General features: G+C 48.7%; 1 protein-coding gene across 5 annotated transcripts; it reads right to left on the bottom strand.

The window, feature by feature from the left end:
• Nucleotides 1-336: 336 nt before the first annotated feature.
• KPNA6 (karyopherin subunit alpha 6) lies at nt 337-16,293 on the bottom strand. 5 transcript variants are annotated; one of them, XM_066204684.1, is made up of 14 exons: nt 16,213-16,293; nt 10,023-10,225; nt 9,267-9,362; nt 8,550-8,649; nt 8,177-8,271; nt 7,095-7,226; nt 6,812-6,900; nt 5,994-6,093; nt 5,005-5,168; nt 4,264-4,342; nt 4,053-4,178; nt 3,407-3,534; nt 2,710-2,888; nt 337-1,874 (listed from the first exon to the last, which is right to left on the bottom strand). In XM_066204684.1, exons 1-14 carry the CDS (start codon nt 16,214-16,216, stop codon nt 1,690-1,692), a joined length of 1,680 nt encoding a protein of 559 aa, XP_066060781.1. In that variant the 5' UTR covers nt 16,217-16,293; the 3' UTR covers nt 337-1,689. The 5 variants fall into 5 exon arrangements, with proteins under 5 accessions (XP_066060781.1, XP_066060783.1, XP_066060780.1 ...); XM_066204686.1 differs by lacking the exon at nt 16,213-16,293 and adding an exon at nt 15,910-15,927; XM_066204683.1 differs by lacking the exon at nt 16,213-16,293 and adding an exon at nt 15,052-15,088.
• Nucleotides 16,294-16,611: the final 318 nt, after the last annotated feature.

Genomic DNA, 16,611 nt, shown 5'->3' with positions numbered 1-16,611 from the left:
TCCTACAACTACCGCCATGCCCCGGGGTTGAGGAAGAAGAGGACGACGAGAAAGAAAGGAAACTGTGGCCTACACCTTCCGGCATGCCCGGCCCATGGGTGCCCTGGGGACAACAATTCCCGCCCTGCTCCTCTGGAAACGGGGACAAGCAGATGAGGAGGAGGAAGAGAACGGGGCGAGGAGGGAAAGGGAAAACCGTGGCCTCCATCTCCCACCATGCCCGCCCTCTGAGGACTACAACTCCCAGCATGCCCCGCGCGCCTCCCCCGTTACCGGGCGCCCGTCCCAAGGTCACCGAGCCCCCCCCCGGCACCCCGAGCACAGCACAGCCGGGCACCTGCACAGGTGGAGTTTATTCGTTCCACAACAAGGGCTCAGCTCTCCCCCTCCCCGCAGCCCAGAACTGGGTGTTGGCTCCTCGGTTTTGACTGAAATAGCGGCAAAGTCACTCAAAAAAAGGCGCCTCGGGGGCTCAGGGAGCTCCGCGTTCACCCCCTGAGCCCGGGGGGTTTCCAGGTGTGCCTGCCTCACAGTGTTTATTTGCAGGAATTTCAGATATAGTTTTCTCTGTGGCCCAATTAGACAAATATCTTCCCCATCTATAATATAAAAAATACAGAGATTTGCCGGTTTTGGAAGTAGAATGTGCATTACGCCACTGTGAGCAGGAGGTCAACCTGAAAACCTGGTGCTGTTGGAGCTCCCATCACCGCTGGCAGGTGGAGTGAAATCTTCCTCCACCCCAAAGCACCCCAAGGCAGGAAAAAACCCAGAATTCAGCCCATGTTTCTCATGGAAAATAAAGTATTTCAAGTAAAGATGAAGGTGGGTTTCAGCATTTCAGAGCTCTGAGATCAGTCAGTACAATGCAAACCAAACCTGTGCAACAGCAGCTGTGCTTCCTGCTCCAAAAAAATTCCACCCCAGTTCCCATCTTTGGGCTCTTGTTGCTTTTTTTTTTTTTGTTTTTGTTTTTAATCCTTGGAAATACCACTAGCAGTTCTTCAAAAAAAAAAAAAAAAAAATCTAGACAAAGGGAAGCAGCAGGAAAAAAAAAATAAACTTCCCAGCAGTGAGAGAACTTCTCATTTTTTCTGTCCATTTTCAGTATTTTTCATCAGGGAACTGGGTCCTGGCTTCACCAGGATTGTCCACCTGAAGGAGGAAGGCCAGGGCTAAACTTTGCTCTTGGCATATTAAAGAGTCTTTAATAAAGAGTAACATGTGCAAAAAAAAAAAAAAAAAAAGAAAAAAAGAAGAAAAAAAAAAAAAAAAACAAGAAAATTTAAATAGATCAACCCACGTTTTGCAGAATTACTGTGGCCAGAACAGCTCCCTCCTCTCTGTGTGTCCTCACCCAACCCAAGGCTGGAGGTAAAAAAACTGCTTTTGAGGAGACACCACCACAAAGAAGAAGCCACCAAGAGGTGCCAGCGTGTCACCTCCGCGTTCTTCCTGCCTCCAAAGACAACGTGAGCAGCAGCCCAAAGAACCAAGGAGCAGAAAACTCCCCTTCTCTCCTGGAGGACCCAGCTCTTTGTATTTGTAGAGTTTTCCTAAACAGGTGGAGTGGGTTGTCCAGCCTTCCCAGCCACGACCAGCAGCTGCTCTCCCAAACTTTCCAGAAAGTTTGTGGTGGGTTTTTTTGGGGGGTTTTTTGGGGTTTTTTTTCCCCCCGCTCCCTAAGGATTATAGCTGGAATCCTTCCATGGGAGCCTCAGCTTGCTGGAAGATGTATTGCTGCTGGTTCTCGTCCACCTGAGGAGCCACGGCTGCGTCATCCTCCACCCCAAAGTAGTGCTCGATCAAATCAAAGGCTTTCTGGTAGATCTCCTGGTTCTCGTGGCTCTGGAGGAATTCTATCTTATCCAAACCTTTGGAGGAAAAAAAAAAAAATAATAATAAAAAGAAGTGGAATGGGATGAAACAAAGAAATCCGCTCTCTCATCCTCAAAATAATTGTGAGAGCAGAAGTGAAATGCAGAACACCAAAGTCCAACTTATTCCAAAGCTGCCCCTGGATCCCATCCCTGCCAGGCAGCTCATCCAGCTGCAGGATAATCCCAGATTCCAGTGGAATTAGGAAGGAGGAATTTGGTAACTTCAGGGGGTAGGGAGGAGCAGGGCTTGTCCCAGGAGCCTCCAGCTCTCGCTGCCCCAGTTAAATCCAGCACTGCACAGAAAGCATCCATGGCACTGTGTGCACCCTCAGGAATTCCAGGAATTCTCCTTCCAGGGAGAACCAGGACACTCAGAGTAATGAGAGGGCAAAGCAGACACTGGCAGCTCACAGGGAGTTTCAGACCAAAATAGGAACTTGCTCTTCCTCAAAGCATCGAGAGCAGGACAAAAAAAAAATAAAATAAAAAAATCCATCACCACCAAATTCAGTCACTCCAGGGAAAAGCAAAGTCTCCCTGGATTTCCAGTGCAGAACTGGGTACACTCAGAGCCATTTTAGACCCAGAACTGTCACTTCTTACTGAGCTCAGCTCATTTCTGCTTTTATATTCCCACCTGGGGCAAGCCACCATTTTTTCAGCTTGGACTCCAGGTCAGAGTTTTTTCTTTCAAGTATTTTCTCATCACCCACTAAACGAGTTTGAAAAGGTTTTGGAACAAATCTTGGCTGGTTTGGAGTATAATAAACCCTTTAACAGAGCAGAGAAGGAGCCAAGAAATCCCTGCAGTGCCCAAAGCCCCACCTACCATAGGCCTCCTCGATCAGGCTGCAGTAGGGGTTGATGCCAGTCCCACTCTGGTTGGCTTCCTGCTCTCCCAGCCTCAGGATGTTCTCCAGCCCGTTCAAAGCCACCAGAACAATCTTGGAGTCCATGACAGTCAGCAGGTCACACAGAGGTTTGATACAACCCAAATTCACCAGGTACCTGCAGAGAGAGAGCAGCACCCACATCACTGAGTGCTCAGGAGCTGGGAAACATCACCTTTGCTCCTTGGAAAGCAAAGGAGACGAGTCCAACTGAAATGAATAAATTTACCTTAAAACAGACATTAATTCTGATCCGTTTATTCGCATTTGTAAACAGACTTGTTTTCAGAAATCTCTTTTTTTTCTTAAGAAAAGGAGCTGCTTTTGAAATCAAATGAACTGCTCGAATTAAGCCCACATAATTTTAATCTGTCATTAAGTTTAGACATGTCTCTCCAAATCCACCTGTCAATGAATTTAATCTGCCATTAGGCTTGGATATTTAGCCTCAACTATCCAAAGAGGGATGGCGAAAGTTTGGGATCAGGTTATCCTCGTCCAGAAGGAAATTCCAAATCACCCGTCTCAAGTCGCTCTCCAGAATTTCTCCAAATTCATCCTTTGCCTGGAAAATTCCCCTCAAGGCCAAACTGCCAGGAATTCAGGCAGCAGGAGGAGGAGGAGGTGAGGGAATACCTGATCTGCTCAGGGGTCCCTCCTGAGGTGGCGTTGGTGATGGCCCAGGCTGCCTCTTTCCTCGTGCGGAATTCCGCCTTCTGCAGGATTTCGATCAGCACCGGGAAAATGTTGGCATCTATCACTGCCTGGGAACAGAGGGCAGGGATTGGAAACACTTCCCAAAAAGCTTCCCAGCACCTGAAAGAAACCCTCCACCTCCATATCCCAATGTGAGCCACAGCGCTGCAGTGATTCCTGTGGTTTATTCCTCAGCCAAATCCTGTTAAAAGCAGATATTCCATAAGCAGCACGGCAGACAATCCCTGGAATTCCATCAATCCCGAAAGCTCTGCTTCCCTATGTAGGTCAGGAAAAGGATCCAGCTCTTCAAAGGGATTGAGGATGGAGAGAAAGAGGCTGCATCTCCTCTAATCCCACTGATCCAATCCGTGGGATTCAGTCCATGTGCTGCTGCCATTCCCAATTTTCATTCCCTTTTTTTTTTTTAAGCTCGTTTTGGCAGGAGCAAATTTCCAAATGACTGCATTGTAAGAGATGTGAACCAATCCAGCCTCTGAGGGTCAGGCTGAGGAAAAAAGCTGCAAATCCTTAACGCTGAGCTTGGAATCTGGGATGACTGCAGGAGGGCTGGAGGAGACTGTACCTGGATTTGTGCTCTGTTCCCTGCTGTGATGTTGGATATGGTCCAGCACGCCTCTTTCCTGATGGATTCCTTGGGACTGCTCAATAAATGGAGGAGGCAGGGCAGGGCTGAGCAGTTTAGAATCACCTTTGGGAGGAAGAAAGGAAGGAGAAATGGGATTCCCAGTGCCAGGCCCTGCATTCCCTGCAGGGATAATCCCCTCTCCTCTCACCTGGGTCTGGATGTCATCTCCCGTTACGATGTTGCCAACGGCTCGCAGAGCTGGAGAGGCCACTTTGTAATCGTTGTGCCTGCAGGGAAATTGTGCAAAGATAAACCCCAAATCCATCAGATCACTGGGATATTCAGGATATTCCCCTCCCTATTATCCCACCTGCATGATTTCCTTAGGATTCCACCCCCTGCCATACAGAACTCAGGGTAAGCTGAGCTGGAAACAAAGCTGCCACGCAGTTTGATCATTTGCATCCTGACTCCATCCCCTTTTCCACAGAGGTTTAGGAGAAACAAAGCCAAGCTGATTTCTCCTAGCCATTATTCTTTGATTTGCCTCATAACCAGGCTTCCATTTGAAGTTTGAGAGCACACACCGCTCTGCAATCATTAAGGAAATCTGGGAAAGGAGAACGTTCTTCCCAGTTGTCAAGCCGACTCAAAAAATGGTTGATTTTCAAAAATTCGTAGGGATAATGTTTATTTTATCAGTGAATTTGTTATTTTTGGGGCAGAAGATGAGGCAAACACAGTTGTCTTTCCACAGTGCAGAGCAGAACTGGAAAATCCTCAGCTCAGGAATCCAAAGCCAGCAAATTCCAGCTGTGAACCTGCTCCAGATCCTCCCTCATCACCCCAGGTCAGCTCAGCCGCCCGGATCCCGTGCGCACAGGAGGTTTGGAGTGCCCTGACAGGATTCAGATGGATCCTCTCACTCAGCCTCCTGACAGATACTCACATTAGGAGCTCCACCAGCCTCCTGCACACCCCGGAGTCCACCACAGCCTGGATCTTCTCGTTGGGACCATCGGACAGGTAGGACAGAGCCCAGCACGCGTCTGCCAGCAGGTCAGAGTCACTGTTGAACAACAATCGGGACAACACTGGCAGGCAGGGAGACACCTGCAACAACAGCCACCACCCAGGGTTAGTCACCAGGCCAGGACCACCACACCTGCAGGCAAACACCTCCTGCTCCTGCTCAGCTAAAGTCCTGGATGGGCACACATCCCTTTTCCCACAGCTCCCTCAAGCCACCCCAAGAGCTTTGGTGCTGCACTCAAATCACACTGAGGGATTCCCCTGAGCTTTGGGAGCTCCTGGAAAAGAGCTCTGCCCTGTCTCTGACTCTCAATATTGAAACCAAGTCTCAAGAAATTAATATTGAATAGATAAATCTATAACTGAATTGATAAATTAATATTATGAGATTCAAGATCTCATTTATAAGTGGGTTTATATTTACACTCAATTCAGATTTCAGCCCTCACCACAGGCTTCCCAGCTTCGATACGTGAGGTTTCACTTAGAAAAAGTGAAAACATGCTGATTCAAAAGGTTTTTGTGTTTCCAAAGGAGGATGAGATCCTGAAAAGCCAGCAGGACCTTTAGTTAGGGTCCCTGGACAGGGAAAGGGAAGATGCCACAGCAGTCCTGGTTTTCACCATCTCCAGGTCTCAGAACAGTTGCTGGTCATCATTTGAAGTCTCAAAACTTCAGAGTTCTGAAGAAAACGGTTTAGAGAAACTTTCTATGGAAGCTTGGGCCTGTGCCTTATTTGAGGGGTCCAGCAGAAAGGTTGGGAAAAATTAAACATCCAGATCAACCTCAGCAGCAAAAACCTCACCCTGTGCCCTCCTCAAGGTCAACAGCCCAAAATAACCCAGAGAAAGGCCTGAACTGGGTGTGTCCCCATCACCTGGCTGCCAACAGGGCATTTCTTCTCACCTTCTCAAATTCAGGGGGTGGACTCTTCCCTCTGCACAGGTTGGACAAGGCCCAGACAGCATTTCGCGTCATTGTCAGCCTGGTGGACGTGGTGAGGAGCCTGAGCAGAGAATTACCAGGGATTATTGTCCTTGATGTGGGAGCAGAGGGAACCAAAAGAATTCCAACCAAAACATTCCGCTCCAGTTCAGCCCAGGAAGACATTCCCAGCCATCACCAGAAATCAAGTGGCACAAAGCGCTCAGCCTGAGCTCAGAGTGAGTCCTGTGGGGTGAGGAGTGAGGCTGAGCCCTGACTGACACCACGAGCAGCAAAATCAGCCATTTGGGACAAAGCCTGACCTTCCCAGGGCTGGGATGAAGATTAATTCTTGCCAGAGCCCAGGCCTGACAGAACCACATTATCACAGTGCTGAGGGAGGTGGTGTGAGAGACCTGACCCTACTCCAATCCCAAAAATAAAAACCCACAGCCCAAGCAGAGAGCAGGAGCTGAGGGACACCCTGTGAAGGAGCAGCACCTGCTTCAGCCCCAGAGCGGTGTGGAGGAATTTTATCCACAGATTCCCACTCCTCTGACCCAGGGGTTTGATTCCCAGGGATCCCACACTACCGAGGAAACTGTGAGGAATTTTGTCCACACATTCTCCCTCTGAACCAGAGGTTTGATTCCCAGGGATCCCAAAGTGCCAGGGAATCTGTGAGGAATGCTGTCCACAGATTCCCACTACTCTGACCCAGAGGTTTGATTCCCAGGGATCCCACACTGCCAGGGAATCTGCTGCCCTGCTACAAGGGGACTCCCAGAACTGCTACTCACATTAATAAGGGAGGAAGAATGGCACAGTTAAGGACATAATCTCTACACACAGAGCTGTCTCCAGCAATGTTTCCCAACGCCCAGACAGCCTGAAAGGAAACAGCAAACAGCTTTAGCATTCAGTTTCTACCAGGGAGAAACAGGAAATGTGCTGAGGAGACAATTTCCCTGGAATTCCAGGCAACAATCTGTGCTCTGCAGCCACCTGGGATCGCTCCATTTCAACGTTGCATTTTAAACACGTGGCTCCCTCCAAAACCCCAAAGGGAGGGGTGATCCTTACCTGCTCCTGAACGTCCTCAAAGTCAGAGTTCAGGAGCTCTATAAAGATGGGAACTGCCCCAGCCTCGATGACAATTTTGGTTTGTTGGGAAGTGCCCGAGGCGATGTTCGTCAGGGCCCACGCGGCCTCAAACTGAAACCAGGGAATAAATAAATAGGAATAAATAGGAATAAAACCAGCCTGATGCAGCAAAATAACTCTCTTTACATCCTGGCTCCGCTTCTGCTACAAAGGTTTTGGGAGAGAAAGGAAGAGAATGTCTCAATAGCCAAAGGATTTTGTTTTCTTGAGCAATAAAAGAGCTGCTCAAAGGATGAGCAAGGGATGCCACCACCACGTCATTTCTCCTCCACAACCATTTCCCAGCAAGAAAAGTGAAGGCACACAAGTGCAGGAACACACAAAATAAAAAAGTTTCAATATTTCATCCAACATCCCCAAGATTTAAGGGAAGTTGAGCAAAAATTCCCTGGTTTTGCTTCTCTTTTTTTGGTTTAAAACCAGATTTCCACCCAGTTCTGGACATTAAGGTCCATGGCCTGGGGCCAGAGGGCAGAGAGAGAGGAAAGCAGTCATCAACTTGGATCAAATTCCATGTATGGAAGCCTCTTTAACCCCTCCAAAGAGACCAGGACTCATTACCAAGCTGGAAGGAATCCCAGGAAGGCACCCAGGCCTCCCCTCTGCCCCAGGCAGGATCAGCACTGCTCAAACCCCCGTCTAACATCTCTTGGCCTCTGCCTAAAAGCCTCCAGCAATGGAGGTTTTTCCTCACACAGTTCCTTCCTGCAGGTTTACCCCATGGCTCCACCAAATCTCAGCAGAAACATCAGCTCCAGGAAGGCCAAACTCTCTTCCGCTGCAGCTGAATTAGGTGATTTTTGCCAGGATTATTCCAAGAATTTAATTCAGAGCAATTTACACTTTTTTTTACATTACAGACTAGTTTGATCTTCTCCTATAGATCACCTGACCTGCGTTTTTGGGGTTCGAAATCTCATTTTTTCCCCTGGACAGCACCTGTGGGTCCACAAGTTAAACAGCTGCACACCCTGCAGAACTGAAAACAGAATCACCTTTACCTGTAATGTGCAATTTTCACTTCTTTTCAGGAATTCCACGAATCTCTCCACCACTCCCTGAGTGTTTATCACCTCATCTATTGGAGGATTTGGCTCTGAAAGAGCAAGGCAGTGTCAGGGAATGAACAGGCTTCATGCAGGGGAGTAACAAGCCTGAAATGTTCATTTAATTCCCTCAAACTGGTCTCAACTCCTCAGGGCAGCTTGGCAGAATCATTTGCTGATTCTGGCAATCATCAGCAACACCAGAGATTATCACATTTCTAGATAATTAGGAATTTTTTTCCCCCCTCAACCTGCAAAACTTTTGTGCAGAAACCCTCGCAAAAAGGCTCTGTGGGATGCTGGGGCAGGGATGAGTTATTTTCTTTACCTTTGGAGAGTAATTTCCTGAATTTCTGAGTGGTTGCTAGCTGGAGGTCAGGGTCATCAGAGAAAAGCATCTCCACCATCTCTCCTGTGATCAATCCCTCCTGGAAAGGTGCAGAGGGGAACAGAGAAATGGTTTCATTTCAGACATCACAGGCATGACATCCTCCCAGGATTTGGGCTCAGAAATCCAAAGATTCCAAACTGGGGATCACATTTGCAACGCTGCTGGGGAAAATGGGATAAAAGGGGAGGACACTGGAGGAGGATTTTTGATCATGCAGCTGGGAATAACCCTTGATAAACCAGAGTGAGCAGCAGGATGGGGATTCCCTGGCCATGGGCTGAGCTTTGCAGGGCTCGTGGCTCCACTGGAATAAACCTTTCCCCTCAGGAATCAATTTCCTCTTGGCATTTTAGCTGAGGGTTTGTGGCTGTTCCAGCTGCCTGCACCCACTTACACAAACACTCCTGAAATTGAGGGAATAAAACCATTGGAGCTGGGCAGTTCCATGCAATCACAGAATCCCAGGATGGTTTGGGTTGGGAAGAGATTAAAGCTCATCCAGTTCCACCTCCTGCCAAGGGCAGAATTTGACCTTCCAGTATCCCAAACTCCATCCAAGCTGGGATAATTCCAGGGATGGGGCAGCCACAGCATCTCTGGGGATCTCTGCAGGGTCCCAGCACCCCCAAATCATTGAGTGTGTCTGAATCTCACCCCACAGGTCGTGGAAGTAACGTAGGAATCCACCAGGAGACTGTCAAACATGGAGTCATCCTCGTTGATCAGCTCCACGTTCCTCCTTTTGAAGAGCTGGTGGGGAACAAAGCACAGGGATTGTTATTAGAAAACGAGGATGGACAGGCTCCACAAGTGGACATTCTTGTTCCTCAACCAAGATCCTGCCTGGACTGAAGGGAAGCTGAGGGAAAAGTGGTCACTAACAGCAGCTCTGCACTCTCTGGCTCACAAATCTTGGTTAAGTTTTGCCCTCAGATAAGCAAATTCCCAAATCACTCAGCAACCTGGGCAGGGAAGTGCAGAATTTGACCAAAATCAGGGAAGAACTGGGCAAAAAGCAGCTTGGGTAAGCTGCTAATAAAGCAAATATTTAGTGCCAAACATATCACTTGAGAATCACCTCGTGCTTCCAAAAAAAAAAAAGAAATACACCCAGGGTGAAGAAATACATGCAGGCCAAACTTTCACTTGCTCTTCCTGTTCCTCCAGGAAATAATCCCATCCACTAATTATAGCTAAAAAAAAAAAAATCCTTTAAAAATCAAGGATCTGTGAACAATAAAAAAAAAACCTCGAGCAGCCCAAGAATAAAATGCTTGGAAAGTTCTCCATGTGAACCGAGTCCAGAAAAAAAAAAAAAAAAAAAAAGGAGGAAAAAAAAGGAAAAAAAAAAGAGGGGGGGGCAAAAAAAGCAAGATTTCAGAATAGAAAAAGTAAGGACTGCCAACAAACTTTAAGGCACAGATCCTTGCAGGTTGCAGTGAGGCAGCAGCACAATCTGGACTGTGACAAGGCTGAGCACAGCCCACTGAAGGTGACAATTACTTGTTGCTCCCGTTTCTGTTTCCGCAGCTGGATCCCCTCCTCCTCCCTCCGGCGGCGCATCTCCTCGGGGTTCAGGGCTTTGTTCTTGTAGCTCTTCATTCGATAGTTTTCTGTGAAAACAGAGGAAAAAAAAATCCACCTCAGGGTTTCTTGTCACTGCTCCTCGGTGTCCTCCCAAGGCATGGAATAAGCAGATGAAATATATTCATTTGCTCCAAGTGCTGGTTTTCAGCAGGAATCGTTATTTGGCTTTTTTTTTCCCCCAGATATTTACTCCCAGAGAGCAAAAACCCAACAGCAGGAATTGTTATTTGGGTTTCTTTTCCCTGGATATTTATTCCCAGAGAGCAAAAACCACAGGAGAATGAAGGTTTTTGAGTTTCTAACAAGCCCAGGGCAGAGTTGCAGGTGAGGGACACCCACCAGGTGTCAGGACCTGACCAAGGCAGCAATTCCAACCTGATTCCTTCAGAGTTTCCCTTCTCAGTCAGGGAAGGGATAATCCGACTTTTGGCACAGCTGAGGGCAGCCAGGTGCTGTAACTGAAGTAGGGAAGGATAGAAACCCCTCAATCCTGCTTTGAACATGGAAAAACTCCCCAAATTCTCCCACCTCTGACGTTATTTACACATTTGTGCCTTTCTCAGCATCAACCAACCAGCCTTGAAGCAAGTTACTCCCCCAGAACTCAGCTGAAAAATCAGTATTTTTGGGTTTTTCTCCAGCTGCTGAGGGCAGGTGGAAGTTTGTGCAGTTTAATCTCCTCATTCCCAGCCTGAGGCACCCTCAGCCCCCACAGTGTTTCTGTCCCACTTATCAACAGCCTCCAGCCACTCTTGGAGCCCTTCCAGGATCAACTGCAGAAGTGTCAGACCCAAAAGCCCACGGCCAACCCAAGGAAAAACATCTCCTAAATACAAATATCCAGCTTTTCCTTACTGAAGAGAGAAAACAACTGGGAAAAAAATTAATATTTTAACAGGAGAGGAAACAAAATCCTTTCAGTTCTGTGATTTCTCAAAACCAGCTAAAAAAGACGCCAAAAAATAAAGAAATCTACAGGTTTTAGGGGTTTATATCTGACCACACAACAGCCAGGTGTCACCTGGATATAGATTTTAATTCAGAAAATGGATTTAAGCAGCACTGTCGTGTTTTTATTGATATTCCCACCCCGTTGTGCCTCATGAAGCCACACGGAAGAGTTTGACAGCTCAGTTCTCCAAACAATTTAAGGCTCTTAATCCTCCTTTTGGAAGGCAAAGGCTCCAACTCAGAGGTGGTTTTGAAGGAAAGGAGGAAGGAAAAGCGAGGACACACACGGGATTAGCAGCAGGCACAGAAATAGCCAAGTGACACACGACACTCCAGCTGCCACCAAACTCAGCACCTTGTCCTTTAAGGGTTTTATTTTTTGGCCCAGAGCATCAAGAACTGTCCTCCTGCAGGGAAACCCCAAAGAGAATAACAACCCTTCAGGGCTGGCTGGCACAAAATTCTCTGGGTTGTTTTCCCCCAGAGTTTATCCCTGCAGATGATTTCCATTGATTTCTCCCAGTCCATCATCTCTGGCAATGGTTTAATGGCAGGAAAACGCTGATTTGGGACATTCCAGCCCATTCCCACGGCAGTGGGTGTGAGAAATGCAGGATCAGGAGCTCACGGGGAGCTCTGGACTTGCAGCAGGACCAAACTCAGGGAATAAAACCCAGCAGGAGAAATTCCGGGTCTGGAATGTTTCAGTAGCAAACACCCAGTTCCCTCTGTGTTAACTCTAAACTCCAATTCCATTTGGGAATATCCCCATTAATCAGGATCTGTCAGGAATGGGGCAGGGAATCCTCCAGCCCCAGATTTTCACTTTTCTCTGGAGAGATTTCCTTTTACAGACACTGAACTCAGAACCTCAGGGAGTTCACACAAGAAAACAACAATTCCCGCAAGGTTCATTCCATTTAAAAAAGTTCTCATCCAGCTTGGACAAAACATCCCACCTGCTTTAGCTCTGCCTTTCGTGTCTCCCTGGATTAGTGAACTTCATTCACAGCTCCAGAAAAAAAAAAAGCAATTTTTTTTTTTTTAATCAATATTTGCATTTCAAACTTAAGGAAGAAACTAAACTCAACAACACCTTCCCAATTTCCTGTGCCAAGGAAACCCCCTCGGGAGCTGGGAGAAATTTGGCCCCTCTTGGCTTCACTGAAGGGAAAAAAAACCCTCCAGCTGCCAAGGAATTACGAGTTCAAGTTGCCACACTCATAAATTGGAGGATGGGAAGGTATTTCCCACTTGAAAGGAAGGAAAAAGGGGGTGAAAGTTTGAACTTTGAAGGCTCAGCAGGGAATTAAAATCCACCACAGGCAGGAAACTCGAATTCCAGAGTGACTATAAAGACTTCTGGATGTTCAGGATGGGAAATCCAACCCTGCCTCTTCCCAATTTTCTGCAAGACAAGAAGAATTTGCTTCCAACATTTTCCCTTCAGCTGCTGATTAAACCCTGGGAGCATAAGCTGGAGGACGGGAAGGTATTTCCCACTTAAAAGAAAGGAAAAAAGGGGGTGAAAGTTGAACTTTGAAGGCTCAGCAGGAAACTCAGATTCCAGAGTTGTTACTATAACGACTCCTGGATATTCCTGGATGTGGAATCCAACCCCTCCTCTTCCCAATTCTCTGCAAGACAAGAAGAATTTGCTTCCAACGTTTTCCCTTCAGCTGCTGATGAAAGCCTGGGAGCTGAGTCACTGCCGGATTTGTGCTGCTGACTCAGGGAGGAGGCACAGCCAGACCTGACACGACTCTTTTCAAGCCAAAATTCCCTTTTTTCCCCACAGGGAACCTTCCCAAGGCCGGCCAGGAGAGGCTGACAGCTGCTCTTTGCAGCGGGAATTATGCAAAGTGTAAATAAATAGCACTTGAGGAAGTTCATCAGCGCTAATCTGCCAATTAGTCCCCGCTCCCAGGTGACCTCTAAAAGCCCTTTTCACCCAAATTTTCCCCGGGATGGGATAAAGTGGGTGATTTATAATTTCAGCTCCTCTTAAATCAGACAAATTGCAGCGAAATAAACGGAGTTTCACGGGGCAAACCTCGCTCCTCGTAATTCTCCACTTCCCTGAAATCCCAGAGGATCCTCCCCATCCCTTCCTAACAGAATTAATTATCTCCAGAGGATTCTCCTAGGAAAAAAAATAAAATAAAATGTGTCCAGGACGACTTTTATCAAGTGAGTTGAAAGCCTAGGAAAAAGAAGACTAAATCATCTGTAGCACTTAAATACAAATCAAATGAATAAATACATAAAAGTAGTTTATAGTATATAAATTTATATGAATAACTACATAAAAGGAGTTGGATTGATGTGTGAAAGGACAGCTCTGAGCTGCTACCAGAAATCAGTCAAAAGAACATTTTTTTCCCTGTCAAAAGCACTTTTTTTTTTTTTTACTGATAGTTTTGCAGCGAACAAATAGAAAAATATAAAAGGCAAAACCTCACTTTGTTTGCTCAGAAGACAGAACAAATGAAGCTAAACAGAACAACCACACCAAAAAATAAAATCCTGTCAAATAACCACGAGCCTGGGCTGTCCCTACCACCCCAGAACTCCCCCAGGAGCAGTTAAACCCTGGAAAAGAGGCAGAAATCCGCCTGGGTTGTTCTCCAGGGGTAATTCCCTGATCCCCGCGGTTATTTTGGCTCCCGGGGATGTGATATCAGCGCTGGAATGTGCCGCGCTCCGAGGGGGAAGGGAGAGGGAACAAATCTCTCTTTGGGGGAATTCTCTGTCAGGCAGTTTTGTTTTCTCTTTCCCCGAGATCAGGAATCCCTCTGGAATGTCCCTGCCTCGGTGGGGAAAGAACTCAGCGACTCCTCCATCCTCCCTCCTCCTCATTGGAGCTTTTCATCCCAAAATTTTGAGGGTTTAAGTCCGATTTATCCACGCAGAATTCCTTTTAGAACGGACTGATCAAGTGTGGCAGCTGAGAGTCGCTTGGAACAATCCCTAAAAACAGGGAAAAACTCGAACTGGATCCACTCCCAACTCGAGCCAGGGGAGTCAAAGATTAAAACCGACCAGAAACACTCGGAGATAATTAGAGAGAGATATAAAATCCCTTTTAACACGTGCTTCGCCTCAGGAACAAGCAGCGCTGTGTGATTTGCTAAGCAGATTTCTCTGGACCTCAGCAGCCCGGAGGAATCAGGACTTTCCCTCCTGCAGGATTTTCACGATGAAACTCTCTTCCCCCTCCCCACCTCCAACCTTGACAAAGTTCATGTTTGCTCTGCTTAACGAAAGCAAACAGAGCAAAATCAGCCTGTTCAATTCATCAGCCACGGGGGTTTTATTAAGAAATGAGCATAAGGATTGCTCCGTGGGGTTAAACAGCGCTAAGAAAAGGCATTTAAAGATTGCACCTGCGTGGCAAACCAGGAATGAGCTGATGGCGATTTCCAACAGCACCATTAACTTAAAATAATGAAGAAAAAAACCCCCAGCCTCAGCTTGTTTAAAAATAATAAAATTAAAAATGATAAAGTTACACGGGGACGGTTCAAACAAGGGGGATGTTAAACTCTTGCAGTGGCGGGGAGAAGGGGAAGCTCCTGTGCACGAATTTCTCAGCTCCAAGAGTTTTCCAGACATCCCCACCAGGCCCCCCCAGGACGTTTTGCTCCTCAGAGCTGCCGGGTTTTACATCTCAAGCCTTAATAAATTAAGATTTCAAAGCTGTTCTGGGCTGGGAGGTGCAGCAGGCACACACAGAGACGTGGTCAGTGACTTGTGGAACACCTCAGGAGGGTTTGGAGGCAGAAAAGCTCCTGAGGAGATCCCGACAGGCAAAATCCCACCTCCCAGGGCAGGTTTGGGGCTTCGCTGAATCCCTGATTTGGAAGGAGGTGAAAGTTCAGCAGAGACATCTTCCACTTACCCCAGGTCGCTCCAAACCCCATCCAACCCGGCCAGGGATAATTCCAGGGATGGGGCAGCCACAGCTGCTCTGGGAATTCCATCCCAGCCCCTCACAGGGAGGAATTTCATCCCAATAACCAACCTAAACTCGCCACTTTAAAACCATTTAGTTTCTGCTTAAAAGACAATATTGCAGGTGGAAAATGGAAACGTTTTCGTGCTTATTTCCCAGAAGATTTTAAGGAAACTTTAAGGAAAACACGGCTGCTACAGGCTCGGCTTTTCCACCTCATCCTTCCAAACCGTGTCTTTCTACAGGAACCCTCGAAATAATAATAATAATAACAGTAATAATAATAATAAAGCCACTTCTCCTCGCCGAGCTGGGACCTCCCACATCAGGCACATCAAAACGAAAGAAGCTGCTGGAATTAAAGCACTTTTTGGAGGGATTTAAAAGGCGTCCTGGCACCGGGGCGGGATTTATTCGCAGGGAACAGAGCAGCACATCCCGGCCCTGTCCATCAGCGTCACCCGCGGGGACACCGGGACAGCGCGGCACGGTGACATTGGGGGCCGGAGCTTCACGTGGACTAAAGTCCCAAGAACCCAAACCCCCCGTGCCGGGTTATCAGGACGGCGGAGAGGTTTGCTGGAGAGGTCGGGATTTAAATCCAGCACTTCTCCGGGAATTCCAACGGAGCAGAGAGATGTGACAGCCCGGGGAGGCTTCAGCTACAGCAGCACAGCCCCAAATACCCCGAAGTTACAGCCCCGCCACCCCCAAAGGGGCTCTCAGAGCTCCCAAAGCCAAGCCGGGCTCTGCAGCACGGACAGCCCCGGGCCGGGGTATTTCACCGAGAACCCCCCGCCTCACCTCGGGGCCGCTCCTCCAGCGCTCACAGCCCCCGGGCCGTCCTCCCCGAGCCCCCCCGAAGGTTCCCCGTGCCCCCAGAGCCCCCGGAGCGGCCCCGGGGTGACTCAGCGGCCGCGCCGGGCCCGCCGCCCTCAGCCCCGGCAGCGCCCGGGACGCCGGGGAGAGGCGAGGGCGGCGGCGGCAGCGCGGGGCGGACGGGCTGTGAGCGCTGCCCGGCACCGGGGCGGCTCCTCCGGCTCCACCCAAACCCCCTCGGCCGTGCCCGGTGCTCCCCGAGCCGCGCCCGCCCCTCAGGGCCCTCACCCATCGCGGCGGCGGCGGCGACGGCTCCGGGGCTGGCGGCGGCGGCCAAAATATGGCGGCACCGGGCGGGGCGCGGGCCGGACGGCGGCCGCGGGCGGCCAAACCTGTGCGCGCGGAGGGCGGCGGGGCGCGGCCGCGGGGATCGGGCGCCCCCAGCGAGCGGCGGCGTCCTGTCATTTGTGTCCTGTCACTCGTGTCCTGTCACTCGTGTCCTGCCCCGTGTCCTGTCACCTCCGTCCTGTCACTCGTGTCCTGTCACCTCTACCCCATCATTCGTCCAGCCACTTGTGTCCTGTCCCCTGTGTCCTGTCACTCGTGTCCTGTCACCTCTGTCCTGTCACTCATCCCTGTCCCCTCCTTGATGTCCCATTCCCTTGGCTGCAGAAGGGAAAAGAGCTG

This window comes from Chamaea fasciata, unplaced genomic scaffold, assembly GCF_029207755.1.
Source record: "Chamaea fasciata isolate MVZ Bird 193981 ecotype frontalis unplaced genomic scaffold, bChaFas1.0.hap1 SCAF_26, whole genome shotgun sequence".
Taxonomy (NCBI): Eukaryota; Metazoa; Chordata; class Aves; order Passeriformes; family Sylviidae; genus Chamaea; species Chamaea fasciata.
Note: the sequence above shows the minus strand (reverse complement) of the source record. Positions and strands in the feature narration are given on the sequence as shown.

Excerpts from the sequence above, each read along its gene's own strand:
- KPNA6 (XM_066204683.1), bottom strand. The coding sequence starts at position 15,073 with ATGGGGTTTGGAGCGACCTGGG. Across the intron at positions 10,226-15,051 it reads GGGGTTTGGAGCGACCTGGG|AAAACTATCGAATGAAGAGC; the intron begins GTAAGTGGAAGA and ends CTGTTTTCACAG. Across the intron at positions 8,272-8,549 it reads CAGGAAATTACTCTCCAAAG|AGCCAAATCCTCCAATAGAT; the intron begins GTAAAGAAAATA and ends TTGCTCTTTCAG.